General features: G+C 35.6%; 4 protein-coding genes across 4 annotated transcripts; all 4 read left to right on the top strand.

The window, feature by feature from the left end:
• The first annotated feature begins 10 nt into the window (after nt 1–10).
• Nucleotides 11–4327, top strand: LOC134843572 (uncharacterized). Its single transcript, XM_063859707.1, has one exon. The coding sequence runs from the start codon at nt 930–932 to the stop codon at nt 1422–1424; it is 495 nt and encodes a 164-aa protein (XP_063715777.1). The 5' UTR covers nt 11–929; the 3' UTR covers nt 1425–4327.
• Nucleotides 4328–4416: 89 nt separating this feature from the next.
• LOC134843571 (4-hydroxy-2-oxoglutarate aldolase, mitochondrial-like) lies at nt 4417–11026 on the top strand. Its single transcript, XM_063859705.1, has 4 exons — nt 4417–4528; nt 4608–4797; nt 9638–10040; nt 10554–11026. Exons 1-4 carry the CDS (start codon nt 4417–4419, stop codon nt 10770–10772), a joined length of 924 nt encoding a protein of 307 aa, XP_063715775.1. The 3' UTR covers nt 10773–11026.
• A 295-nt stretch (nt 11027–11321) lies between these two features.
• On the top strand, nt 11322–15288 carry LOC134844081 (pre-mRNA-splicing factor SPF27-like). The gene is made up of 2 exons (XM_063860553.1): nt 11322–11512; nt 14444–15288. The coding sequence occupies exons 1-2, from the start codon at nt 11328–11330 to the stop codon at nt 15222–15224; spliced, it is 966 nt and encodes a 321-aa protein (XP_063716623.1). The 5' UTR covers nt 11322–11327; the 3' UTR covers nt 15225–15288.
• An 846-nt stretch (nt 15289–16134) lies between these two features.
• On the top strand, nt 16135–26529 carry LOC134843628 (centlein-like). The gene is made up of 3 exons (XM_063859811.1): nt 16135–16344; nt 21466–21696; nt 23037–26529. Exons 1-3 carry the CDS (start codon nt 16141–16143, stop codon nt 26274–26276), a joined length of 3675 nt encoding a protein of 1224 aa, XP_063715881.1. The 5' UTR covers nt 16135–16140; the 3' UTR covers nt 26277–26529.
• The last annotated feature ends 319 nt before the right edge of the window (nt 26530–26848 follow it).

Here is a 26848-nt window from a genome sequence, read left to right on the forward strand (position 1 = left end):
AGATCTTTTTGTTCTTTTTTACAACTTAGGCGATTGGCATTTTTTAATTCTATTTATGTCTTCTTGTAGAGTGCAAGGGTAAGTATTAGCAAGTTTGAAATCATCTGCATACCCAAAAGATTCGATATTTTTAATTATAGTTGTTGGTAAATCATTTATAATTAGGATTAATAATAGGGGTCCAATGATTGACCCTTGTGGCACACCACTAGTTACTGATGCTGTTGGGGAGCGCTTATCATTTTTTTTCACATATTGTCCCCTGTTTGTTAAGTAACTTGCAATGAGTTCCACGAAGTTTCCGCCGATTCCAAATTGTTGTATTTTACCAATTAATTTTCGGTTAGGAACGCTGTCAAATGCTTTACGAAAATCTATGTAGAGAATATAAAATTCCGTTTCAGTTGGAATGTCATATTTTTGGTACAGATGGTCAAGAAATTGTAGAAGTTGAGCCATCACCGATCGCCTTTTACAGAAACCGTGTTGGGCTTCATGCAAGTGTTTGTTGGTTAGATTATAAAGTTCATCAAAGATAAGTTTCTCTAGTATTTTTTGATACTTTGCAAAGAAGGCTTATTGGCCGGTAATTCTCTATTTGTGATTTGTTTGCGTCCTTGAAAATTGGGACTACTTCACTGATTTTCCAATAAGTGGGGACAAATCACAAATAGAGTTACAGTTTTGAAAACAAGATAGAGTGATTTTGAAAGAGAAAGTTAGTTTTGCTTCTGACCTGGTTTTTGCTTCTGGCTCTACTTTTTGACTGGGTGATATGATGAAGGACTAGTGTAGTAACTTCGGTAACCATGATAACTTCTGTCCTTCTTATTTATGTCTTAGGGGCTATAATTATTGGTACTTGTCTTGGGGAGCTCTCTAATATTAATTTTTTTTAGATCTGACAGTCGTCTTTTTTTTGGATAGCTATGGTTAAATTAGGCATTCAAGTTAAATGTTCCCTGGACAATGTGACCAATCTTAGGCCAGCGGACCCTGAGGACTTCGGTTGGTGTTTCACCTTGAAGTGTCCTCAATGCATGGAAGAGCATAATAAAGACGTTTTCATCTCTAAGTCAGAAACTTGTGATATACAAGGAAGTCGAGGAACTGCAAACTTTGTCATGAGCTGTTCTTTCTGTAAAAAACATAGTAGCGTTGATATATTAGAGAATAACGCTGTTTACCATTTGTCTGATTCCGAAAAGTTCAAAACTTTAATGGTTGCAGACTTCAGAGGAATAGAACCAGTAGCCTTTAAAGCAGATGGAGAATGGAAATGCTCCAGTGAGAGTTCAAGTAAACTTTTTGATATCCCTGACGGAGCTGAAATGGCAAAAGAAGGATGGTATGAGTATGACGAAGACGCAGGATGTGAAGTGTCAGTTACTGAATTTGAAACGAAAATTGTGAAGTTGAAATGAATGTCATGTTGTTACACAAGCAGAATATTGTTTTTTTTTTGCAGTACAATCATAAACAACAGCGCGGAAGTGCTTTCGCTGCTGAGGATATTAGAACAGGTTTTCATCTTTGACTTGTCATTGTTGAACATTGACTTGTCTTTATTGAACGGATTTTTTTTCCATCTGAAAGGTATTAATATCGTAAGCGCAATATTAAAAAGATGTTTTACTGTAATAGTTTTATAGCTTGTGATTAGCAAGTGTTGCAAGTCGGAATATAGGTTTTTTTCGTGATAACAACGTGTTTAACAAAATCAGTTGAATAAATGGCTGCTATGCTGCTGACATGCGCAATTTCACGAAAATTCAAAATTAACAACTGGATGCAATGTTTCTTACTGGGAGTTTTTTCAATATTAAATTGGTTTTTTTTTCGGCTTCATGGATTGCGTCCCAGCTTTTGTCGGCTTTCTTTTTTTAAAAATTTTTTAATATATTTAAATGCGGGCTTCACTATATCGCTATGTCAACTTTTTAAATTTATTATTTTTGCACGTTTAACGAATTTTTTTTCTCGTTTAAGCTTTATCGTATATTGCTTTGGTGGGGTGGTGCCAGGTTGCGACCAGCGAATATGTGGCCTCTCCTCCCAATATTGTCGCTCAAATTTTTCTTCAAATTTTCATTAAATATAAGAAAATAGACTCTGATATTTTAAAATTAATTACGCTAGATTATGAATCCCGTTTATGAATTTGATGATTTCGCAAATAAAATTGTTTCGAATTTGTTTTAATATAGAAATTGCAGTTGTATGCTGCAGGTCATTTAAGGTTTTGCTTATGAGGATCTGAAACGCAGTAGGTTTGACCATTTTAGTTTTAAAAATCTTTGAGTCAAAACTATTTTTATATTATTCAAACTTTGAAATTAAAAGCGTTGTTGGATTCCCCCGTCTTTTTTTAACAGTTGCATTCATTTTGCTGTTTTTTCATATATTTTATGTATAAGCAACTTTTAACTTCTCTAATCTGTTTGAGGCACCGGAGGTGCGTTGCACGCTAGCTCTTCTGAGTTGCTTGCTTTACATTTAGTTCTAATACAGGGTGAGGTTTTGGGTTCAATCGAAACAACTGGTTGTAGGAAGCATCCCTGCATGATCAACTTAAGCTAAACACCTTTGTTAACTCAAAAGTTAGAGCCCTCGGAACAACTAAAAATATTTGATTTTTCGACATTTTTTGAATCTTTTTGAACTTTCTCAAAAATTTCCCGCCCATTTTGGAACGGTTAATTAGAAAGTCTTGGGCATGTTTGGCTGCGATCAATATTTATTATACAAAATTATGGCTCTCGGAAAACTCAAAAGTTTGATTTATGACGGTTTTTTGAAATTTCTTTTTGTTTCTCAAAAGCTACACTCGCAAAAGCTACAAGCTGAGTTCTTGGGTTCAATCGAAACAACCTGATGTGGGAAGCGTCCCTGCATATTCACTCAAATTCATTTTTAAACTTTTGACTTTTTTTCGAAAACTACACTCTGTAATCTGAGTTTTTGAGTCCAATCGAAATAACAGGTTGTGTGAATATCTTTTCTTATTGCCCGCGGTCCTACTCAATGCGGGATCAACCGTAGGGGAAGGCGGATGTCTGTATAAGCTGCTACGCCCGAAAAATTTTCACGATTAAAACTGTGTTTCTCGGAAAAGTAATTTTTTGATTTTTTTGACCGTTTTTTGGAAATTTTTCTCAAAAACTACCCTGCCATTTCTTAGATTAAGTGGTCAATGCGAGTTTCGGTTTTGGAAATCTTCTCTGCTAGCGTGGCTACGACCTTCTTTTGCAAAAAAATATTGATTTTGGCAGGTCAAGTTTTTGAACTTAAGACCGTTTTTTTTTTGAAGTTTTTTGACTTTTCTTATACATCTGAAATAACGGGTTCAATCGAATAAACCGGTTGCGAGATTTTTTTTGTGTAGAAGTGGCGTTTACCTAATTGTTTGTAAAAGTGTTGTCTTTGGGAAGATTTCAATTTCTCATAAGTTTTCACCCTTTTATTTTAGTAGAGAAACAACAATCTCTGGGCAAAATCCATTTTTTGAAATTACCAATTTCATCACACGTCAGTGTAACAAAATTATCAAAACACCTACCTCCAGCTTTAGCTGGACACCTGGTTACCTTTAATCGAGACATAAAAAAACTTTGGTTCTTGTGTAGTTTTCAAAGTTTTTCATGTTTTTTTTCTATTTCTTATGTTTTTTTTATTTTTGTGCTGTATCGCAAATGGTACATAGCTCCGATTCGTCTCTGTGTTTATAAAATTGTTGTGCCATAATTATTTGGTTAATATGGAACAGTTAACGTCTGGTAGCTTCAGTTCTATTGAAGGGCTTTTTTTCCAACCATTTGAGAAATGGGGAGGAACATTGTATTCAGGTGTGTTTTAGTTTTTTCCACGCAAAATCAGGTACCAAAAGAAATTATCGGACTGGGTTGAGTGATATATTATATTATTGCCCTTTCAGTCATTTTTTCATTTTCTTTGTCTAATTTGCTTATTTTACTATGACTGTCGAATATGTCTAAGCACTAGTTTTACATTCAGATCATTTTATCACACCGCGCAAAAAGAGCTAATTTTATTTGAGAAAAAACTAGAATTTTTTTAAGACTATGGTCGGAACATCTTTGCTACTTGCACCGTAATCGGCTTTTCTTGTTCAAGTATTCCAGTTTCTTATTAATTTTGCTTGTGTATGCGAAGTGTAACTTTGCCTGTACTATATTATATGTAAAAGCTCAAATCTTCTTGTCAAACTAAATACAGAGTTTGGGTTGTATACTTCTATTCAAATCGGCTAGCAAGGTATTGATTAAATATTAGTCTTTTTGCTTCTAATTTAACTTGTAGTGATTGACACCGGTTACTTAAACTGGTAGTTGAGTCGAAATACGATGGAGGTAGAGTTTTAGAGAAGTATGAAAATATATAACTAATTCAGGCGCTATGAAAACAGCTAGTTGGCAAGTTATGCGGAGAATACATTTGAAAGGAGTTTTTCCGCCAATTGTAACACCTTTCAAAGGAAGTAAATATGAGATCTGCTATAAATCAGCAGGTTATAATTGCAAAAAGGTTTCTTAACTAATCTCATTACCAAACTGTGGTGATCTCTTTGATAAAACTCTGCAGTTTAGAGGAAAATTTTTCGAAATGGAAAAATGAGAAAGTGAATGGATATGTTACTTTGGGAAGTGCCGGGGAGTACGTGTCTCTAAAAGAGAAGGAGGCTGTCGAATATGTGAAGTTCGCTGCTAAACAAGCCCATGCACAGAATGTTCCTCTAATTGCAGGATCCGGATGTGAGTCAACTGAAGCTACACATCGGTTAGTACGCCAAGTATAATTTTGGACAAGGTAAAGAAAGAAAGAAAGAATTAATTTCTCAATGTTACTAGAAAATTCATATCATATTGCGCATAAATACATCAGTATCAAAGAGGGGACAGCTAACGATCCCATAAGGGATACTAAATGCTGCCCCAAAAAATATTAGAAACATGAATGATGTAGTTAGTTGGGTTTCAAATTATTATGAAATCTAGTGCATAAATTCTACATATTTGCAAAAATAGAACGAACAAAAAAAGGTGAAATATAAAATCATACATTAGAGGGTCTAAAGGCCTACTCAGAAATGGCATGATTTATCTCCGTTTTAAGTAACACACAACCTAACTTAGTTTATTTAAAAACAGTTGCAAATGTTAATGAACTGATTATAATATTTACCTAAAAAAATACAAGTTTTTTCCTTTAATTTTAAGCCTTGGGCATGAATATGAAATTTCTAAGTGATTTTTAGGAAAAACGAAAAAATTGGGCATAGGTTCCCCCTCAAGCGGGCCATTTCGGCCCATTTTGGAAAAAAAAATTGTTTTTTTTTGTTTTTTTTTTTTTAATTCTTAATGGATGCGCCACTTTTCCGAGACTTTTATTCAGTAATCTAAACTCACAAAGAGTCATTCGTACTAGGTTTTCCGGGGATTACGTCAAAAAAAAATCTCGGGTCCGTGGAGCAGCCATGGTATTTTAATAGTTCCTATTATTAAATCTATTTTCTATCTATCCATCATATGCAAAAAAATATATATATCTTTTAGGAAAAATTCAATTTAATTCTGGCAAAAGATAAATTTGATGAGTTCTTCGTTGCTTAGAATGAACAGATCTCTAATTCGGTGAGCCACGCTTTGAATATTTGCCTGTGAAAAATTAGTGAATTCATTGGGCATTAAAAAGTTCTGTTTAAGTAAATTGTAAAGCTTCGTTCCCCTGTAACTTTTCGACATTCTCTGCATTTTGGTTTTTAAATTAGGAATTTTTATCAACTCTGAATTAGCCCTCCTAGTCCTATACGTTGGTATTTCAAATTTAAAAAGTTCATTTAGAAATTCTTCAGAATGAACTCCGGAGACAGATCTCAAAACAAATTTTAGAAGTTCATACACATGTAATTCGTGGATTGTTAAGATTCCTTGGTAAAAAATACATCCCGTATTGTTTCAAAATTTCTTTTGAAGTAAATTAGGCGAATAATTTTTTTTTTGTATCATCAAAAGGGGCAAAAGATTTGTATAGCTGGTACAACCGTACACTAAAATGCCGTATTGTAAAATTGGTTTAATATTAGAGGCATAGTATTTTAGTATGGTACCTCTGGGAACATAATGACGCATTTTTGAAATAATTCCACATTGTTTTCTAAGCTTAGTTCGAACTAAATCAATATGAGTATTGAAAGATAATTTAGCATCCAAAATAATTCCAAGGTATTTGCAAGATGAAGCATTTTTAAAGGTAATTTATTTATATACATGTTTTGGTTGGAAGCACTATTTAAAGAGGCGTAGACTTGAACAGTTTTATCTATATTCAGGGATAATTTTTTTAATGTTAACCACTTGCCTACAGCTTCTAAGTCTTTGTTGAAATTTTTAACAGAGCAATTTAAAGCAGTTATGTTAGTATCATCGGCAAACAGGAAAACTTCACTATATTGGCAGACTTGGGGAAGGTCATTAATGTATATCAGAAACAAAAGAGGTCCTAGTATTGACCCTTGAGAGACGCCGCACTTTAAGTCCATCCACGTTGACTTTGTTGTACCTATTTCTACTACTTGTTTTCGATGTTTCAGATAGCTTATGAACCAACTTAAATCTTTTCCATCTATCCCCATTTGCAACTTTTGAAATAGTATCTGATGATCCAGTGTATCAAAAGCTTTTTTTAAATCAAGAAAAGCAGTATATTTTTGCGACCTGCTCATATCTAAACGAAGTTTTTCGGTTACTTCCGCAATTGCATCGACTGTGCTGTGATTTTTGCGAAAACCAAATTGTTTAATGTATATTAACGAATTCGTTTCCAAGTAACTGTATACTCTGTTGTACATTACTCGCTCAAAAACCTTGCTCCAGGTGACAAGAAGGGATGTTGGTCTGTAATTTGTGACATCAAGTTTAGAACCTTCCTTATATAATGGATAGACAACAGCCCTAGCTAGACAGATAGGAAAATGGCCAGATTTAAAAGAAACTTCAATGAGTTGCCTTAATATGGGTACAGTCGCAAATGGGCTTGCTTTCAAAACAAGATTACTGATTCCATCCACGCCAGATGAAGCTTTATTTTAAAGGTTAGAAATGATAATGTGAACTTCACTTTCCGTAACAGGGAAATTGAACATGCAAAAATTAGGTGTATCAAACGATTGTGTGATTCCCTGGTTTGGTATGTTTTTCGCGAGATTTATGCCAATCGAAGAGAAATGAGCATTAAATTCATTTGCAATTGCCGATTCATCGGTGATACAATTTCCGCTATTGGAATTGATCGAAACATTTTTTTGATGTATTTGTAATTCCCCTTAAATTATTTAAAATTTTATATATCTGCCTTGAGTCACCAATACACTTACTAAACTTATCATAGTAATAATGCTTTTTATATTTCTTACTCTCAATTTCACATTTCTTCCGGACAATTTGAAAACGCAACCTGGCACCAACTTCAGATTTATTGTTACACCATGTTCTATGAAGCCTGTTTCGTTTTGCGATTAGGTTTTTAATACGATACAACAGCGAAAAAGATCTAGATTTCCGCTCTTGTGTCTTTGTGGTTTTCAGTGGTGCGTATTTGTCTAATACACTGCTAAACGTTGACTGAAATTCCGCAAATAAATCATCAATGCCTTTTGATGGGTCTAAAGCGTCATTATAGTGTAATTTGTTCATAAGTGTTTGATTAAGCTTTTCTATCTGTAGTTTAGATTTTAAGAAAGTTGTATCACGATAAATTTTTGGACAAATTTTCTTTGATGTTTGGGTGTTTAATTCTAAAATAATCGGAAAGTGGTCAGAAAATGATTGATTTTCAAGAGCATAGGCTGCTTTTACATTAACATCTTTAACTATCATGTGATCTAGAAGAGTTTCACTATTGTATCCAACTCTGGTTGGTTGCTTTGTCAGTTGATTGAAACCATTATTTTCGACAGCATCAATGTATTTAGAAGATAGATTGTTCGACTTATGGATGTTTATATTAAAATCACCACATATTACCGCGCGATAATTTTTGTTGCTTATAGCTTCTAGGTGCTTATCGAATTCGTCTACAAAAGAAAACTTATTATCATTGGGGGGATTGTAGACAAGCATTATTTGGAAAATTTCATTGTTTAATTTAACTAAAACTGAAATACTTTCCGCCAGTTCTGAGTTAAATTCTTCTATAATAGTTACATTATCTTTCAATTGCATCATTACCCCGCCTCCTATACCTTTCCTCGATTTATTAATTATAGTATTATAACCACTAAGTTTGAAGCAGTTGACACTATTATCTTCCTGTAACCAAGTGTCACTAATGCATACTACGTCCGGTGGTGACTCAAGGCTATTTATTAGTGCTTCCAACTCATCATGATGTTTATTAAGGGATCTCACATTCATATGAAAAATTTTAGCAATTTTAGAGAATGAAGTAGATATTACTGGTTTTGATTCTGGTTGCTTTTGTTTTACAAAACAACTCTCAAGCTTTTCTATTTTGTATTGAAGCTGTTGCGTTCCTTCAAAAAGTCCTCGGATACACTGAATGTTTTGGTTTTCTTTAAACTTGTAGTAGATGTTCCCCTCTCGTGTCCAGGCTGATTCAATCCTTGAGTCTTGTTTCATTAAATTGAAAAACTTCAATCGCGGTGCCGTTAGATCTTCGAATACTTTCACGGAGTGCATAGTCTGCGACTGGTTCAGGTTTTTCTTCTTGCGCAGCAGTTCCACCTTGGCAATCCGTCTGGAGAAGCGCACTATCATTGGCCGGGAGTTTGCATTTCTTCGAGGTAATCTGTGAGCAATAGAAATATCGCTCTTCTCAATCTCAGCGCCAGCTTCTTTGGCGACGTTCAATACTTTGTCAATGCTTTGGAAATAGTCTTCGAATATTCTCCTCCCGTTTTCATTTGTGCCTCGTTCTTCCTGAATTCCAATGATCCTCGCATTATCTCTTCTGTTGTATCCCTCAAGAAGCTCGTCTTCTGAAGCTGCTTTTAGTCTGCACTTTCTGACCTCTTGCTCTATTGTTTGTTTTGCCTCCTTTAGAACCGTTTCTTTGACATCTTGCAGACCCTGGCCTATTAAAGACTTGAAAATTGCGCTTAATGTAGTTTCCAGTTTCTCAATGATTCGAGGGATTTGCTTCTCAAAGACTTTTTCGATACTCGACTCTATGATTTCATTGATGTTGGCATTTGATTCGGATATGGATGCACAGTCAGGAGGACTTAGTACGGCACAGCTTCTTTTTGAAGTTGATTTCGCAATAGGTGTTTGGTCTTGATATCTGAGCTGAGGGATTGCGTTGTTTTCTTCTTGAATACTAAAAGTCTCTGGTTCCTCAGTGTTCCCTGCTGTGTTGATTTGGGAATTATCCATTCTGTGTCTCTGAAACTATTGAATAAGGTTATGATTTTTGCAGCATAAATTTGAAGGGTAAAAACTAAAATTGAAACTTCACGAATAATAGATTCAAAACATGAGCTCATAGAACCTTTCTCCTTAATTTATCTTCTTAAATTAAAGAATTTTAAAGAAAAGTTCGTTGCTTAAGTTGTCACAAATCGAATGGAGTTATCTAAATTTCAGGCTTTTAATTTTAGACGATGTGATCAATTTGCTGAAGTTGGAGCTGACGCTTTCCTTGTGATAACCCCACACTACTTTCTACCTTTCTTGGATGATGCAGCCTACATTGATCACTATCTAACAGTTGCTGACAAATCGCCCAAGCCTATTTTGATCTACAACGTTCCATTTTACTCACATATCAATTTGAGCGCGGATTGTGTTATTGAACTCTCAAAGCATCCCAACATTATCGGAATCAAAGACATTTTCGAAAAAGAAAGAACTAAAAAAATTGCAGAGAAAACAAAAGCCTCTAATTTTTCGATTCTTAGTGCTTACGGGAATTCATTCTTGCCTGCTTTGATGTGTGGGGCAGTGGGATCCATTTCAGCGGTTGCTTCGGCTCTACCTCGACAAATGAAAACCCTTTTAGAAGTTAGTTTTGCTAAGTGTCATTACGAGTACCACTTGGGTTTATTGGCAACCACTTGAGATTGTTGGTATCTCAAACGAGGCTCTTAAATTACCGAACGTGATATATTTTTAAAGCCTTTTGAATTGTGATTCGGATTCCAAACAGATATTTGAGGAAAGATTTTAGTGTCACGATATGCCTCTGTTTTTTTTGTATTTTAGACAGCCAAACCCTTCCAAGAGGCTGTTATCATCATAAACGTTATTTTCAGCGTTTTTTCACGTTTATTATATTTGAATTTATAAGAATACAAAAACGAAGATTTTTGTATTTAAGTTTTTTTTTGTAATTTTTGCTGTGATTTCTGTGGTCGGTACAGTTTACGCGGCTTGCCCAGCAACCGACTTTTCTTTTGCGAGAATTTTATGTACAGAAACATGTTTGGAATTAAAAATTTAACAGAAAATTTTAGGAATTATCTGCGTTGTTGAAAGACCTTAAACGTGTTAGTTTTCCCCACTTTTTTTGTCCAGAAGTTTGAATCTGGAGAACTAGGCGATGCGGAAAAGATCCAAATTTCTCTCGAGAAGCCCAATGAGATGGTGACAAAGAAATACGGACCATCGGGACTCAAATATGCCATGTCCTTGCTCGGTTACAAACCTGGCATGGTGCGACCTCCTCTCCGAAACATCGAACCAAAATCAACTGCTGCAAAGGAGATTGAAAGTCATTTTCAACATTTCTTGTAACTTTGTGGTCGAATTATGCGAAAAAAAATTAATTGTAGCCAGATTGAATTGTCTAATATTGATCATGTTTGAATTTGATGATGTAGTTGAAAACTCTTGTATATTCGAGAAGTTTTATATGAAAATTAGTTATTTAATTTTTGAGTCTATTTCTTTTCGAGGCTATGAAGTTTTCATTATTTTTATTTATGTTACTTTTCGAGGCTTTGTCGTTTGTCTCCTTATATTTTGTAGGTTAAATTTCCACAGCATGGACTTTCTTCTGATTTATGCAATTTCTACTATAAGTGTACATCTGATGGACCGGGTAATAGAGTTACAAATTGAAGTTCAATTCAGTTTTTGAGAAATAGGAAATATTTTGCGGTTTTTAAGTTTTTTAAGGGTTGTTTCTCATATCATATCTTTTTGTTTCGCTAGCGGTGCGAAGCTCTGCTTCGCCTCTGTTTATATACAGTGTTTAGTGATTTATGAACTGCAACCAACTCAAAGAAACAAGTTTCCGTGGAAAAAACGTCCGGTTCAGTGATTGTGATGTCTATGTTTTCAGACAGAATGGCAACAAATACATCCAATTCGCACCAATTGTCTCTCCCCGCGCCCGCCAATTCAATAATTGGTCAGTTGGATTCAGATCGCAACTTGATTGACGCCCTGCCATATATAGACAAGGAGTATGAACAGCCTGGTGTACGGGATGCAGCACTGGCTTTGATCGAGGAAGAATGTCGACGATACAGGTTAGTAGCAAACAGAAAACTTTTCAAAAGTTGGTTGCTTAGTTTTGCGTGAATCAAACTCATAAGTAAAACTGGTGGAAATCATTTTGTTCGAGATTTTATTGCTGAGAGTTTGTAAGTTGAAAAATAGTGGTATTCGAGTTTGTTGTTTTTCTCTCTTTACACATGCGCAGCGTATTGCGATACTGCGAGGCTTATGAAGAATTTTCTATTATAAGTTGTCGCAATAATTAATGCTACTTTTAGTAGAACTTTTCAGAAGAAGGCTGAATTGGCTATATAATAGCGTGTGCGTTGATACTGATTATTAATAAAATAACTGTTATGCATTTTTACACACGCAAAGCTTGTGTTATGGTATGAACTATCTTTTTTTCCAACCTAAGTCGCAAATATTGTTGCGGCGGAAATGTTGCGACAAAATGTGTTAATTTTGAAAGTGTTCATTTTGATCAATAACGAGCTATTAAGTACAACCAATGCTAAGGGTATTAACACAGACTATCATATTCAGTGGCATGCGCAGAAATTTTTCAAAGGGGGCGGTTTTTCAAGAAAAAAAAGTTGAAAATTTTCATGACTTTTTTTAGATCGAACAATTTGATTTAAGATCGACCAAATACTATAAGGACTCTATTTGGTCAAAAATTATCTGCTCCGCTGGAAAATTTTTCAAAAAAACAGGCAAAAAAGGCGTTTTTGGCACTTTTTGAAAAATGTTGACCAAAACATCGCGTTTTTTCGGCGCGCTTCCCCCTCAAATTTAGTTATATTGGCGCCAAAGGCGTTTTTAGAAAATTTTTGAGGATGATCGTAAAGAGGCCGAAAATGGATGTCGTAAAATTATACCAAAGGGGAGATCCTTTGGAAAAATTTGGCAACCATAATTGAAAAGGGGCGGTCCTTCCCCGCCCACCTCCCTCGGCAAGCTACTGATTATATTACAAATAGCACTATAACTTCAATGTATCATGGATCTGTAGGAGACCCACAACAAAATAACAGGGTTCGAACCTGGGCCGGTTCGGGTGTTTTTAATGAACTGTTTCGTACTCTAGTTAAAATGCGTCCGCTCTATAAATTGAGGCATGGTAGTTGGTAAATTTCTCTTTTTTTTTCAAATTGACTGGTACTGCTAATGCGTCATAATTGGCTTGCGTCATTTAGCAATTACTTGATTTTGCTTGTGTATGCAAATTGCAACTTCACCTCTGTGTTAATTTCGCCCCTGTGCAACTTCGCCTCTGTGAAATGATCTGAAGAAAGCTGTTTGTTACAAACAGCAGTAAATTTCCCAACTCGCTATATTTTACAAAATATTCGAAATGCATAGTTTATTTACAATTTTACTTTTACAGTTTATTACAAAATTAGTGTGGTTGACTTCAGTTAATTACATTTCAAATTATTACATCAAAAATTGGTATTTTTGTGGATTTTGAAGCTCCTTTTTGCCGGTTAATTGTTTGTCTTTGATTCTGATTAGCGTCAGTGGCACAATTGTGTAGGACAGTCAGCTGCAAATTTTGAATGTAAGAGAGCTGATGTTCAATTCCCGCGGAGGGCGTTTATTTTTAAAGTGTTAAGCTATTATGAGTAGTTTTTTATTTTCTTTTTTTCTATCTTTGGACCCTTTTGGCGTTCTTCACCTATGCGATTTTTTGACGTTTTGCGCTTATGTTTGTGAAGTGCAGCTTGGCTTCTGTTTAATTAAATACCACATTTCGTAAAAAATCCAGTGATATATCATTTTGAACGCCTTTCAGTCGTGGTTTGAACTGTTTACACTTGCGATCAGCGTAGTTTATTACTACGAACCTTCTTTTTGTTCTAATCTAAATAAAAGTGTTAATTAAAAGAGGAAAATGTTTGGTGGCACTATGATATAATCACGATATAGCTGTGGAAATTTCATAGCAACTGTTCTCTAATTGATTTGTGGCTAGTATTTTGATGTATTAAGCTTGCGCAATTTAGTGGTTAGTGCGTGAGACTCATAATCTCTCGGTTGCAAGATCGAATCCGAGACCTTGCCGAATTTTACTACTTCGAGGCTTATTTCTTCTTTTTCTTAATAAACTCAAAAGAGCTGCTTTTTGTCGTGTTCCTGCTAGTGTTTGCGAAAGAATTGCTTTTTTTTTTCGTTCAATATCTTCTAATGCACTAATTTAATTTGTGTAACAAGTGTTGCGAAGCTCCATTTCACCCTGTGTTTAATTTTTAAATTTTGTTTTTGCAAAGATAAATGCGATGGGAACTTTCTGTGTTGCTTGAACAGCAACGTTTTTTCGTAATATTAAAAGTTTTTCATCCGTTTTGATTGCGCTATTTTTTTTACGATATCGAAGGTCCTAATCTTAACACATTGGAAAAATCGGATAATCCGATATTCGTATAAAATTTACTCGTACCCATATCCTAACACAGTTGCAGCAACCTGAAAGAGATTTTTAGATTGTTATACTGTTGGATTATATTGTTATGTCTGAATATTCCAGCTCAGAAAGAAAATGGTTTTGTTGCACGTGAACTGCCCCGAATATCAATCAAGCTTGCAGTATTCCATAGAACAATTTATTGTATAAATCTAGTCTCTAGTATAGGCGCTGATATCTGATTTTGCACTATAAGCAAGTTTTTGAAAAAGCACACCAAAAACGATGTTTTTAAGGCATTTTTAGATCGTTTTTAACAAAAAGTAAATGGAAGCTTTTTTTGACGCGCGCTTTCAGCAAAAGTAGTATATATTGGAGCTGAGGGCAACTTTGGGAAAATACTAGGGTCGGTCAGCTAATAATGGATGTACAAAAAAAAACCAACGGGGAATCCATTTATACTTTTATTTCAATTATATTTTTATTCGGATCATTATATTATTAATTTATGTTATCTGATTGTACTTAAGTATTAAAACGCTCAGAATTGTTTCAGGCCCACGAAAAATTATCTCGACTACCTTCCCTTGGACTTGAATCTATTCGAAACAGACACAATGCGAGTCGAATTTGAACGAATAGCCGCAAGACAACCTATGGAAATGCTATCGATGAAGCGGTACGAGCTACCTGCCCCCGGAGCGGGTCAAAAAAACGACATTGCTGCGTGGAACGAATGTGTTGAAAACAGTTTGGCTCAGTTAGAGCACATGGGAAGCAGAATTGAGAACTTGGAGCTGCTTGAAAAATATGGCGCAAATGCGTGGAAGACGCATAATGAACTCCTATCTAAAATGGTAGACCAGGCACAAAAACAAATGGCTGCTTTGAAGCGAGAAATACAAGAAACTAATTGGCAGAGAAAGTCGGATCAAATGTCAGTCAGCACAAAACTATTATCATCGAAAGACGAATGGAATCATTTGGTGCATAAAAATTTCGACATAGAGGCCGCTTGTTTAAGACTGAGCAATGAAATCACGTTACTAGAAGAGGAATGTTCTAGATTAAATGCATCTGCTCCGCAAAATGATACTCGTAAAAGAAAAGTATTGGAAACGCAAAATCAACAACAGCAGTTTGTCGAAAGAGGAGTGGAAATGAGCGGACATGCAATCGGAAGGTCAGATGTTCCAGCAAATTTCAACGTGAGAGAGACAAGTGCGACTGAAGGAAGTAACTCGGACGATGAAAACAAACCACCAGTTGAGAAGAGTCAAAAAGTAGACGAAACGAGTGAAAAAAATAGTACAGATGATTCTTCCATGGATACCTGAGATATCTTGAGCAGGTTTTATCAAAACTAATCATTTTGTTGCAAAATTCAAAAGTTCTGTTATATGCTTGTTTTTTTTTCAAAATGTGTTTTTCAAAAAGCTTCCGGCTCAGAAGTTTTTTGGCATTAGTTCTCAGAATTAGTTTCAGAGAATTTAAATGCTGTATTAAATTTAAATGCAAAAATTAATTGCTGATTTTCCGAGCTGACAGTACCAAAGGGAAGAAGCTTTGGGTAGTCAGGGGTTCAAATCACTGAAGGGGGCGTTCGCCCCCCACTAAATCCGCCCATGATTTGTCGTCATCTCCTTTTTTAGGTCAGGCCAATTGTATGAGCTCCCTGAGAACAGTAAGAGGATCCCATTTTGTCAAAATTTTCGCAATGCACGGTAGATGAATTTCTCTGAGATTAATTAATTGTTTTTGAAAGTTTTGGTCAAAAATTATGGTTTTCGTCAAATTACCAGAACCCATTTCCTTTCTGAAAAACAAGCAAATCGCATGTGCCAGTTGTTGCATAATTTTGCTCCAAAGTTCCATTACCAGGTATGAAGAGCTTTGGCGGATAAAGTGAGGTAATTTTTCTTCTGCCCCTATTTTTGACGCCAAGGACAACATGAATTATTTTCAAGGTCTCTGTTTTCTAGCATGATTTCCAAACTAGAATCTGTAATCCTGAGAATCGGCCCTGGGTGATACCAGAAGTTTTTGTTCGATCAGATTAAAAACAAGTCTAAATCAGCAGCAAATCCTTATTGCGTTCAGTTCCATTTAATTTAATTTTTTTTGCTTATCAATTCAGATATTCATACTTGATCTGAAAAAAAAAAATCTAAATAAAAAGATGTCGAGGTCAGCTGATCAGCCTAGTCCGGTGAGGCAAATTGACATCTAGGACCTGTTTTCAGAATAGTTTAGATGCTTAGTGATAGTGGGACTGAAGTGTCCCGTTTGTGGAGTGAGAACAGTCGTCTGAAGGACCAGCTGTCCCAGTGTGAGAAAGACAAGGAGTTCGTGTGGGGGCTGTGGAAGCGTCTGCAGACTGCAAATCCAGATGTATCTGCAGCAGTTGCTGATGTACAGAGACATGAACAACAGAAGCATGAGGACAGAGACAACAAGGTCAGTGTCGGAAAAGGTTGATTATGTCTTGACAAGTTTCAGTCTTTATTTTCATTAGTCTTTTTTTTATGAGGACTTTCGGGTAGAATCTTACTAGATATTGAATTTCAAAAAAAAAATGTACAGGTTTTTTAAAAGATTTTTGTGGTGAGGAATGTTGCGTTCGACACAAGTCATTATCGTAGTAAAAGCTCTTGCATAGGTCGTGAGTATTTGTTGCTAATTTTTTTTCAGCTTGTTCACTCTCAAATTTGATTTTTCGCGGTTTGACTAATGATTTATTTACAAGTGTCTTGTAATCGGGAACTTGACTTTTTTCCCGTAGACAACTTTTCTTGCCTCTGACATTAAAATTGAAAGAAAGAAAGAATTTATTTCTCTAGTCAGCATTAAATACAACATTGAATATATTTATAATTTAAGTTAAATGATGCGACTTAGAGAGGATAGACAACGGGACCTAAAGGTCCTCCAGGGTCTACCCTTAAGTTGTTCAAACATAAAGATTTAACACTAATATTTAATGAAAAAAAAAAAAAAAAAAAAAAAAAAAAAACGAAATTTGAAAAAAAAAAAAAAAAAAAAAGTTTTGAAGTAGGTTTACTTCCGTAAGTTAAGATTTTTTGTTGGCGTTACTGAAAGAGCCCATCAACTTTAACTTAAGACAACCAGGTTCACGGTCGCAGGTGAGTTTTAAAATAATTTTTAAGAAAAATAATTTTTTTCTTTTTTTTTTTCTTTTCTTTCTTTTCTTTTTTTTTACTAAGTGTTTAATATTTTTCGAAAAATCGTAAAAATGGCCATATCTCCTAAACTACAAGGATTTAGAGCTTCATATTTTAGCACGAGAATCGGAAGCTAGAGCAGTTGCCTGGTAGCATTTAACCAACGATAATCATTTTAAAGAAAAAAGGAAAAAGGAAAAAGTACTACAAATCGTAGATAAGTTTTGTTAGTTCGTCGTTTTGCAACAAAAATGTATTTTTGAAATTATGGTAAAACACTTTTACTTTTGTCTCAGAAAAACTTTCAATATTTTCAGGAATTATATTTTGCAGTCTCAATAAGTTAAAAAGCTTGCAAGCACGATATCGGATAGAAAAACGTTCAAATCTTTTCTTGCAAAGAGGTTCTAATAGTAAATTGTATTTTGAGTTTCTTGTTTGTCTCTGCCGATTATTAAAAACAAACAAATTGTTAAGGAAACTCTCTGAATGAAAGGAATTAATTGAGCGCAGAACAAATTTGAGCAATTCGTATACATGCAATTCGAAAACCGATAGAAAATTGTATTTAAGAAAAATGTCATTACAGGAGTACATTTTCTTTCGAAAGAACATAAATTTAATTATTTTCTTTTGTAAAAGAAATAAACACTCCAGTGAACTTCGACTGCAGCAACCGTAAATCAGAATTCCGTATTGTATTATAGGAACAACATTACTTCTGTAGTATTCTAGTAATTGTGAAAGCGGCACGTAATGCCTCAGTTTTGATATAATACCACATTGTTTACCGAGTCTCATTTTAACATTATTAATATGAGTTTGATAAGATAACTTACAATCTATATAAATTCCTAGATATTTGCATACGGGTTTTAGTATAATGTTAGAAGAATTAAGCTTGAAGCGATAATTGGAAGCACTTTTTATATTCATTTGATTTGTTTTATCACTATTAACTATTAACTTGTTGGCGATAAGCCAACGATCCAGCTTGCCAATATCTTCTCTAATTTGAGTTATTTGGCAACCAATTGCCGTCAGGTTGGTGTCATCTGCAAACAGTGTTACTTCAACTGATTTGCATGCTGATGGAAGGTCATTTACGTAAATTAGGAAAAGCAAAGGTCCCAGTATCGAGCCTTGAGGAACACCGCATGTTATTTTCTTCCAATCAGAGAATTGTCCATTTACTAAAACTCGTTGAGTCCGTTCAAATAAGTAGGTCTGAAACCACCGGTTACAATTTCCTCTTATACCATAAGATTCCAGTTTATTTAGTAGTATTTGATGATCGAGAGTATCAAAGGCTTTCCTAAGATCCAAGAAAAAACTATAAATTTCATTTGTATGACTTCTCATTCTTAGATTTTCTGTCAATTCAGCTACTGCATCTATTGTACTATGTTTGGTTCTAAAGCCGAATTGTTTGTTGTATAAAAGGGATAAATTTTCAAAGTAAGAATATAATCTGTTGTGCATTGCGCGTTCATAGATTTTGCTCCAAACTATTAGTAAAGAAATTGGCCGATAGTTGTTTTCATCTCGCCGCGATTTTTCTTTGTGGATTGGAACAATTTTGGCTTTACGAAGTTCGGAAGGGAAAACACCTTTAGAAAAAGACGCATTAATAAGTATTGTTAATAAAGGAGCAACAGCATTTTTAGAAGATTTGACAATTAAGTTACTGACGTAATCATCCCCAGATGTCGATTTATCGTCCAATTGAGAGATGATTTGGTGTATTTCTGGTTCTGTTACCTTAAAAAGAAACATGGAGTGATTTAATTTGGGTAAGCATGGTGGATCTATTTTAGGCAACTCTTTTTTCAAATTCTCTCCAATGTTAGTGAAGAAATCATTGAATTTGTCAGCAATATCTTTATTAGATGGATTTTCTTGGACTTGAAGGCATGAATCTAGAACAGGAATATTTGATTGGGCTAAGTTCTTACAATTTAATTCATTGAGTAACTTATATGTTTGTCTTGAGTCTCCAATGCAATGTCTAAATTTATTCATGTAATGTGTTCTTTTCTTGCATTTAACGGCGTTTTCAAACTTTTGTCTTTGTTTTTTAAAATTCACTAGGGTTTCTGGATTTTCAGGATTATTTTTCCATCTTCGATGGGCTGCATTGCGCTTATTTCGCAGATTTTTAAGATCATTGTTGAACCATGGTGGCTGAGTTTTGCTTCTTGGTGAAATTGCCTTTAGCGGAGCGAATTTGTCTAGGACATTTTCAAAGATACATTTGAATAAATTAAAAGACTCACTGGGATCTTCGGTACCCATGAGAATTTCTTCCTGTTCACTTAACACACGCTGTAATTCATTTTCAAATTCTCTACATTTTGAAGCCTTCCTCAGAAAAGATGTATCACGGAATGTTATCGATATATCTTTTTTACATTGCTTTATTGACCAATCTAAGAGGATTGGATAGTGGTCTGATATAGTTTCTTGTTCTAACACCGTGGAATTGGGATTTGCAATATTTTGATAGATGAAGTGATCTAAACAAGTTGATGTTGTTAATGATACACGAGTAGGTTCTGATGCAAAATACTCAAACCCATTCGAGTTTATAGCGTTCAGGTAATTAATGGTGAGTTGATTTTCTTGCAGTGTATTTATATTGAAATCGCCACATACAATGAAAGGGTCAGAATGTGTGCTATTATCTTCAAGAAACTGTTCAAGTTTGTCAGTAAAGAGTAACTTGTTTATTCTTGGTGGATTGTAGATGACGGCTATTTTTAATTTGTAATTGTTTTTTTCGACCTCCGCGAATAAAGCCTCTTCAAATGTGACATCTCGTTGTTTCAGTAAATTACAGTTTTTATGTACCTGAACCATCACTCCTCCTCCTCTCATGCCATTTCGATTTTGCATAAGGCATTGGTTATAACCATTTATCAGGTAAATTTTACCTTCATCTGTTTCATTTAGCCATGTTTCGCTTAAACAAATTATATCAGGTGGCGACTCAAGACTTAAAATAAGTGCTTCCAATTTTTCATAGTGTGGTTTTAAAGACATGATATTTAGGTGTAGCACAGAAAAATTAAAGAAATCCGCTTTATGACCAGATTGATTATTATAACAGGTAATTTGGGATAATTCATTATTAAGCACAATTGAGGGATTCATATTATCAGTCACGAAAACAATTCATGGTGTCATTGTAACTGTAACCAAGATCTGATGCAGCATGGAAAATATTTTGATATCTATACACTTGATCATTATTTTGGAGAGTGTATAAAATCATGCCCTCTCTGGTCCATGTTGATGCGATGCGCTTGTCAGTTTTCATAAGCTTCAGAAACTTCACTCGTGCTCTGGTGATGTCTTCAAATACTTTAACATTTTCAGTGGTGGGCTTGTCTCGCAAGGTTTTTTTTTCCTCATAATTTCCACTTTGGCTATGCGCCTGGAGAACTTCACAATGATAGGGCGGGCTGCTACATTTTTGGCTGGTAATCGATGAGCAATTGAAATATCGCCTTCCTCTACCTTTGCATTAATCTCCTTAGAGATGGATATAATCTTCTTGATTGTCTCTTCAGGCTGCTCTCTACTAGTTTCGTTTATTCCCAGTACTCGAATATTGTCACGTCTGTTGTATGTTTCCTGCTGTTCAGTCTCGCACAGGGTCCTTAAGGTACTTCTGAGTTCGCTGTTTTTCATTTCGTCGTTAAGCTCTTCGCAATTTTCTTTCTTAAGGTTTGCGCATTCGGCTCTTATTGCATTTCCTATGACTGTCTGCAATTCGTTCTTCAAATCAAGTTTTAGTTTTTCCAGAATTTTTGGGAGTGCTGTGTTGATGGCATTTTCGACAGCTTCTTCTATGTCAATACTCTGCTTCTTACTTTCTTGCTCGTTTAATGGACTCATAACTTCATTTGGTCTCTTCGGGTTTGATAATGATTTTGGTATCGGAGTCTGATCTTGGTATCTCAGGTTCGGTAGATTTGCTTCCTCGGATACCTCAAGCTGTTCATCATTTCCAATTGGTTGATTTGCGTTAGACATCTCTGTCTCTGAAACTATTTAATAAGTTTATCACAACAATTAGGCTAAGCTACTTTGTTAGGCTACAATGAATTAGGCTACAATGAAGCTACTTTGTTAGTGAATCTTAGCAATTTTGAGACTGCCTTCCACTCGGCCTTCCATGTTTTTGGATGCTAAGATTTTGGATACATTTACTGAATCCCTTTTTAGTGCAAAGACGAATGTCTTCGGAACTTTCTGTGCTTCTTGCGCAGCTAAAAGTTGTTCTTTTTCTGCCAAAGGCCATTGATTTAGTTGGCCCACGTTTTTTTTTCTCCGCATTATTATGTTACTGAAGAATGTCTTGTCGTATATGACCTTTTTTATTATGGTACAGGTTCTTGCAGTGCTGGACGCCAAGGACAATCTAATCCGAGATCTGGAATCAGAAGTTGGGAAGCTACAGGCAGAGCTGGAGACGAAAAGTGGCGAGTGTGAGAGATTGAATGAGTTCAAACTGCATCTGGAGAATGACAACCACGTGATCACGGAGAGAGTGAGGGAGATTGAGTTGCTAGTGAGTGACAGAGAGCACTCTGCCAATCTCAAACAACAGAACACGCAACAGGTCGGTGAATTAATGCAACCAGTTCAACAATTCGTTACTTCTTTTGTCCTCACTTTAAACTTGAAAAGCCTATGCTTTATGATGCTGTTTTCAACCCAGGGTGACCACTTGGTCTCTTGAAAGAAGAGTAGTTTCTAATTGGTTTATTTAAGGTCTCTCAAAGTCTCTTTTTATGTCGTTTTGAAGAGACGATGTACTTAGTCGCGATTTTTTTTCAGCTAAAGTCTTAATTTTTTTCATGTTCAGTTTTTTTTTTCGCGGTTTGACTTTCGATTTGATTTTAAGTTCAGTTTATTTCCTTTGTTAAAAGGAAAATAAACTCCATTATCGAACAGCGAAAGTGGAAAGATTCCTTAAAACATGGTCGACTTCTAGTTTTGAAAGTGGAATTTAATTATCGAATTTCCCAGCGAATTATAAACTTTACCTATTAATCCAGTTTTCTCAAATTGGGTTAATTTTATCAAAAAAGTGTCAGCTTTAAAAGCTTTAAGGCCATCTTTTTTTCCTGAAATTGAAACTTTGCCAACTGTCTGTGGCTATGTGTTACATGAATAATGAGTTTGTTTTTTGTTTTCACCGTTAAATGAGTAAAAGTGGTTTCTATTTGTCGATAATAAAACGTTTTTTTTATCGATTTCCGTGTTAAAACATAGGTATCTTTTTTCCGCGTAAAAGTGACTACCCTTTTCTTACCTATAATTACCTAGATCCGCTATGCAAAGAAAGGATGAGGGATACACTGAAGTTACCTATTAATAGGATTGATTACCAAGTCTTTGATGGAATTGTACTTAAGCTGGACGGCTTCGAAAATAAAAGTCGATGAACGTACAGGGTGTTTTCAAAACGTGTTTTTCATAAATCCCCTCTACTTTTGCGAATATTTAGTTTAATACAGTGATTTTTTTTTCAGTAGGCAGGAATGTTCGCCGAATTCTGATGATGTACTTGATTGATTTGGATTGTTTTTTCTTCACGATGTTTTCGCGATTTAATGAATTTTCAGATTTTTTAATAGGTCCCGATGATTCTTCATTGTTAACAGTTCAGTTCATTCATAAATTGTTCTAAAATTTCAAAATGTTTTAAGAGCATCTAATTTTTTCTATAAAATTCGAAGTTGAGATTTTTCAAAAACACAATTCGAGTGTTTTTTTTTCTGTTTACTTGCATCCATGGACTCTTTACAACTTTCTGTTGGTGATGTTTTTAAAATTATTATTTTTTCTTTCGTATAAACTATTGAATTTCGCATTAGTTCTATCTCTGCAAAAATGCAAGTTTCATATTATTGCTCAATTTCACCCTAGAAATTTTTTTGTTCAATTATGTTCCAGGCAATTCAAGAGCTCCAGCAGCAGTCAGTGGGATTCAGAGCGCGCTGCGATGCCCTTATAACTGAAGTGGACACCCTTCGCTCTACGAACTCAGAACTGAGTAGTCGCAACGGATTTCTAACCCGCAAAATGGGCGAATTAGAAGAGGATTTGTCCAAGAAGACTTTTCAATTAGACAAACTTACGACAGAACATCACCGAATGAAGGAAGATCGAATGAATTTAGACATGCGCCTCAAGTCACAAAGCAACGAATCAATGACTGCAAACCAGGCGCTAAGTCGTTTCGTGGATGAAAACCGGATGTTAAAGGACAATTTGAATGGTTTGCAGAAAGATTACGACAAAATGGCGATTGATAATAGAAGACAATGCGAGTTGATAAGGCAACTGCAGAATTTACAGAAAGACACAGAAGGTGTAATGAAGAACCAGGAAGATGTCTATAATGCCGAGAAGAAAAACTATCAGGCCATGTACTATGAAACGTCGGCAAAATTGAAAGACGCTATTAGCGAAGAGCAGAAGATCAAGTATGAGTACGAGCAAATGAAAAGCGACCTGAAATCAGAAAACTTGGGCCTGAAAAGAGAGATCTCTACTCTTCAGTCGCAAATAAAAGAACTGCGGCCGAAAAAAGTTATAATCGGAAATGAACTTTGTGACGTGTGTACCGACTGTTCCGCTAAAGTTACTTCATACGAAAATGAGATCCAACTTCTGCAGTCGAAGCTAAACGAGAGAAATAGAATGATAGAATCTTTCGAAGTCCGAGACACTATGCACAGAAACCGAAGTGTAGACCAGAAACGAAGCGGCTCTTATACGAGGGCGACTGCTACCTCTCGTGCGCGCTCATTTTCGCCGTTAGCTACTAATAGAAACGCATTGGATCTTGCACGGAAGCTTTCGGTGTCCGAAAAGAAGGTTTCGGCTCTGACTTCTAAATTAAAATCGGCAGACCAGGAGCTTCTAGAAGTGCGCAAAGCTCACGAACGAAGGTTGGCTAGGTTCAAGAGCTTACAACAGGAGATGATTTTGCTGCGTGAACAAGTTAAAACATACGAAAAGGACGGCGAGTCACCTGTCGTCAGAAGTTTGAACGACATTTCGAAGGGAAATTCAAAGGAAAAAATGGCGAAACAGTTCGAGAAGATGAAACAAGAAAACAGGGATCTGGCAAATCAAAAGATAGAACTTCAGGAAATAGTGGATAGGCTTAGAGTAGAGCGTGTACGAGATTCGGCTTTGATGCAGGACCTGCAGCAAAATCTGGCAAATGAAGTTGAAGGTAAAAGTGTAGATGGTGAAATTCGACAATGGATGTCCGAGTGTCGCAAGCTAGAATCGAAGATTCTAGATCTAAAAGAGGAATTGATTATATCCAATCAGGGGAAAGACGCGCTAGCGAAGGAATGCAACAGGCTTACTGAGCTTTCAGAGTCTCTTAAGCAAAGTGTTGAAAGTTTTGAAAGATCGAAGCGAGCCGGTAAAAAATCCAAACCGAAGGTTTCTGTGAAAGGACTAGCAGCTAACAAGCCTAAAGTAGCAAAAAATAAACCCCGAAATAATTTGTCTTTGTTACGTAATATAGACGAGAACGCGTCATTGACTGCTGAAGATGAAGATGAATATGAAGAGATTTTGGGAAGCGAAGATGAAGATACGGATACCTACCAGACTGTAAACTCATCGCTAAGTTTGGGCAACCGTATAAAGGAAGTAGCCCAGGCGAACAAAAAGATCGAAAGAGCTTCTAAGCGAGTGTTAAATAGAACCTCATCGACCCAAACTGACATAGATCTTTCGAATGCTTCGACGTTGGCACATTTAGTGGGAATGATGTCAAACCCAAGCACGCCTCGAGATACAACAATCGACGAAAGAACCCAAGAGTCTTATAATTTTGGAGCCCCTCTTGTGTCGAAAGGCAAAGGAAGTATGCAGCTTCAAGGTAGTTTCAAACCAGGATTTGACCAGAAAGTGAAGAAGCAGAAAGGTTCAAACTCTAGCACTAACTCAGGGTCTAGTTATAAATCGAAGCAAACTATTAAAAATCTGAAATCTGACGTTTCTTTGCTCAGTGAGAAATGCGAGACTCTAACTGAACAAAACGCAGCCTTAAGGTCGGCTAAAGTTTCATTACAGAGCACAATTGATGGTCTTTATAGTCAAGTGGACCGGCTGCAAAATGAACAGCAAAACATGAGCTCTAAATTGCGATGCGCCAAAATGAAAGAGCAGAAGTTATCAGTGGAGGTGGAAAAACTCGAAAAAGTAAAATCAGAGTTAGAAGCAAAAAGTGGAACTGATAATTCTGGAAAACAGGATTCAGAAATTAGAAGTTTGGAAAGTCGATTGCGGAACGCGCAAAATGAGACCAATCGTCTGAAGCAAGAAGTTAAATCTATCACAGACGAAAAGGAGCAGAAACAGAATGATTCTAAAAGTTTGCAGGAGAAAATTACTAGACTGGAACGAGATGTAACACAAAAACGTTCTTTGATCGAAAACTTGAGGTTCAAGATCAAAACCTTCGAAGAAAACGCCAAGAATGATTTGAAAGAACAGAATGAATACGATGCTAAGTCTCATGCACTGAAAGAAACTGCGGAATCGGCTAAGCGAACAATTGAAAATTTGAGAAGTCAGCTTGGCCATTACAAGAGTATTAATGTAGAAGCCATTCAAAAGATAGAAAAGCTGGAAAAGCATATTAAGACGTTGGAAAGTAAGAAACACGAGTATGAGAACTTTGCGACTGAAATGGAAAATGTAGCGACCTCTCAGCTTGAAGGGCTGGCAATGCAAAGCGAAGTGGCCATTGAACGGCTGCAAAGTCAGTTGAAAGATGCGGGTGTGATCGTGAAAGAATTCATAACGTTGTTCAGGTCATTTGCGAATGAACTGGTTTCCAAGATGTCTAAACAGTCACGCGATTTGTCCACTAAGAAATTAGAGCATCACAAAAGCAAGTACTCACAAGGTATGCTTGCAGCTAGATCGAAAGCAGCTGAGATCCTAGATCTAAGCACAGATGATATTGACGAAATTATGACACCAAACGATAGCGGAATTGAGATCTACTCGAAGACCGAAGCATACAGATCTAGAGTGGAGGAAGTTTTGAACTCTAAAGCGCCGTTCGCGACCGAGATGATGAATTTGCTTCTGGAAGTGTTGTCTGAATACTCAAAAGTCACAGCCGAAGCTGCTGTTTTAAAAATGGAATCCTGTTGATCAGAAATCCTGCGAATTTCGTCATCAAGAAAGTTGTTCTCAAAATGAATGAGACTAAAAACTTATAATAGTCATCGTCTTGTGCTGCACAAATGTGTCTTTCTCAAACTAACTTTCAGTCATGTCAATTAGATAAAAGTTTGGTTATATTTCATTTTTGACGTTTGCTGTCCATTTTTCCTTTTTGTACAGTTGTAAATAATTTACGAGAAATAGTGTAAATAAGTTCTGTCCAATTAATTTTGACAATTTTTTTTTAAAATCTAGGTGACTGCATTTAAACCAATGCGTAGCCTTTTTAGTATCTAAAAGAGCTTTAAAAATTTGGTTTTTAAGAGTAGATGAACCTAGTGCAACTTAAAGAAGTCGTGATGATTGCTTTTTTCTCAAATATATTTTTTATTGAGGTTTGAGTTATGAATCCTTTTTAAAATTGAGTTCATGTTCTTTGCTTACACAAGCAAAGCTTGTGTTATAGTATAAACTCTCTTTTTCCAACCTAAGTCGCAAATATTGTTTTGACGCAAATATTGTTGCGACAAAATGTGTTCATTTTGAAAGTTCATTTTGAT

Source organism: Symsagittifera roscoffensis, chromosome 4 (genome assembly GCF_963678635.1).
Source record: "Symsagittifera roscoffensis chromosome 4, txSymRosc1.1, whole genome shotgun sequence".
Classification (NCBI taxonomy): domain Eukaryota; kingdom Metazoa; phylum Xenacoelomorpha; order Acoela; family Convolutidae; genus Symsagittifera; species Symsagittifera roscoffensis.

Bases quoted from the DNA above. Each gene is read 5' to 3' on its own strand.
- LOC134843572 (XM_063859707.1), top strand. From the start codon at position 930: ATGGTTAAATTAGGCATTCAAGTTAAATGTTCCCTGGACAATGTGACC.
- LOC134843571 (XM_063859705.1), top strand. From the start codon at position 4,417: ATGAAAACAGCTAGTTGGCAAGTTATGCGGAGAATACATTTGAAAGGA. The intron at 4,798-9,637 runs GTTAGTACGCCA...TTTTAATTTTAG, and splicing joins TCAACTGAAGCTACACATCG to ACGATGTGATCAATTTGCTG. The intron at 10,041-10,553 runs GTTAGTTTTGCT...TTTTTTGTCCAG, and splicing joins AAATGAAAACCCTTTTAGAA to AAGTTTGAATCTGGAGAACT.
- LOC134844081 (XM_063860553.1), top strand. From the start codon at position 11,328: ATGGCAACAAATACATCCAATTCGCACCAATTGTCTCTCCCCGCGCCC. The intron at 11,513-14,443 runs GTTAGTAGCAAA...GAATTGTTTCAG, and splicing joins GAAGAATGTCGACGATACAG to GCCCACGAAAAATTATCTCG.
- LOC134843628 (XM_063859811.1), top strand. From the start codon at position 16,141: ATGCTTAGTGATAGTGGGACTGAAGTGTCCCGTTTGTGGAGTGAGAAC. The intron at 16,345-21,465 runs GTCAGTGTCGGA...ATTATGGTACAG, and splicing joins ATGAGGACAGAGACAACAAG to GTTCTTGCAGTGCTGGACGC. The intron at 21,697-23,036 runs GTCGGTGAATTA...ATTATGTTCCAG, and splicing joins AACAACAGAACACGCAACAG to GCAATTCAAGAGCTCCAGCA.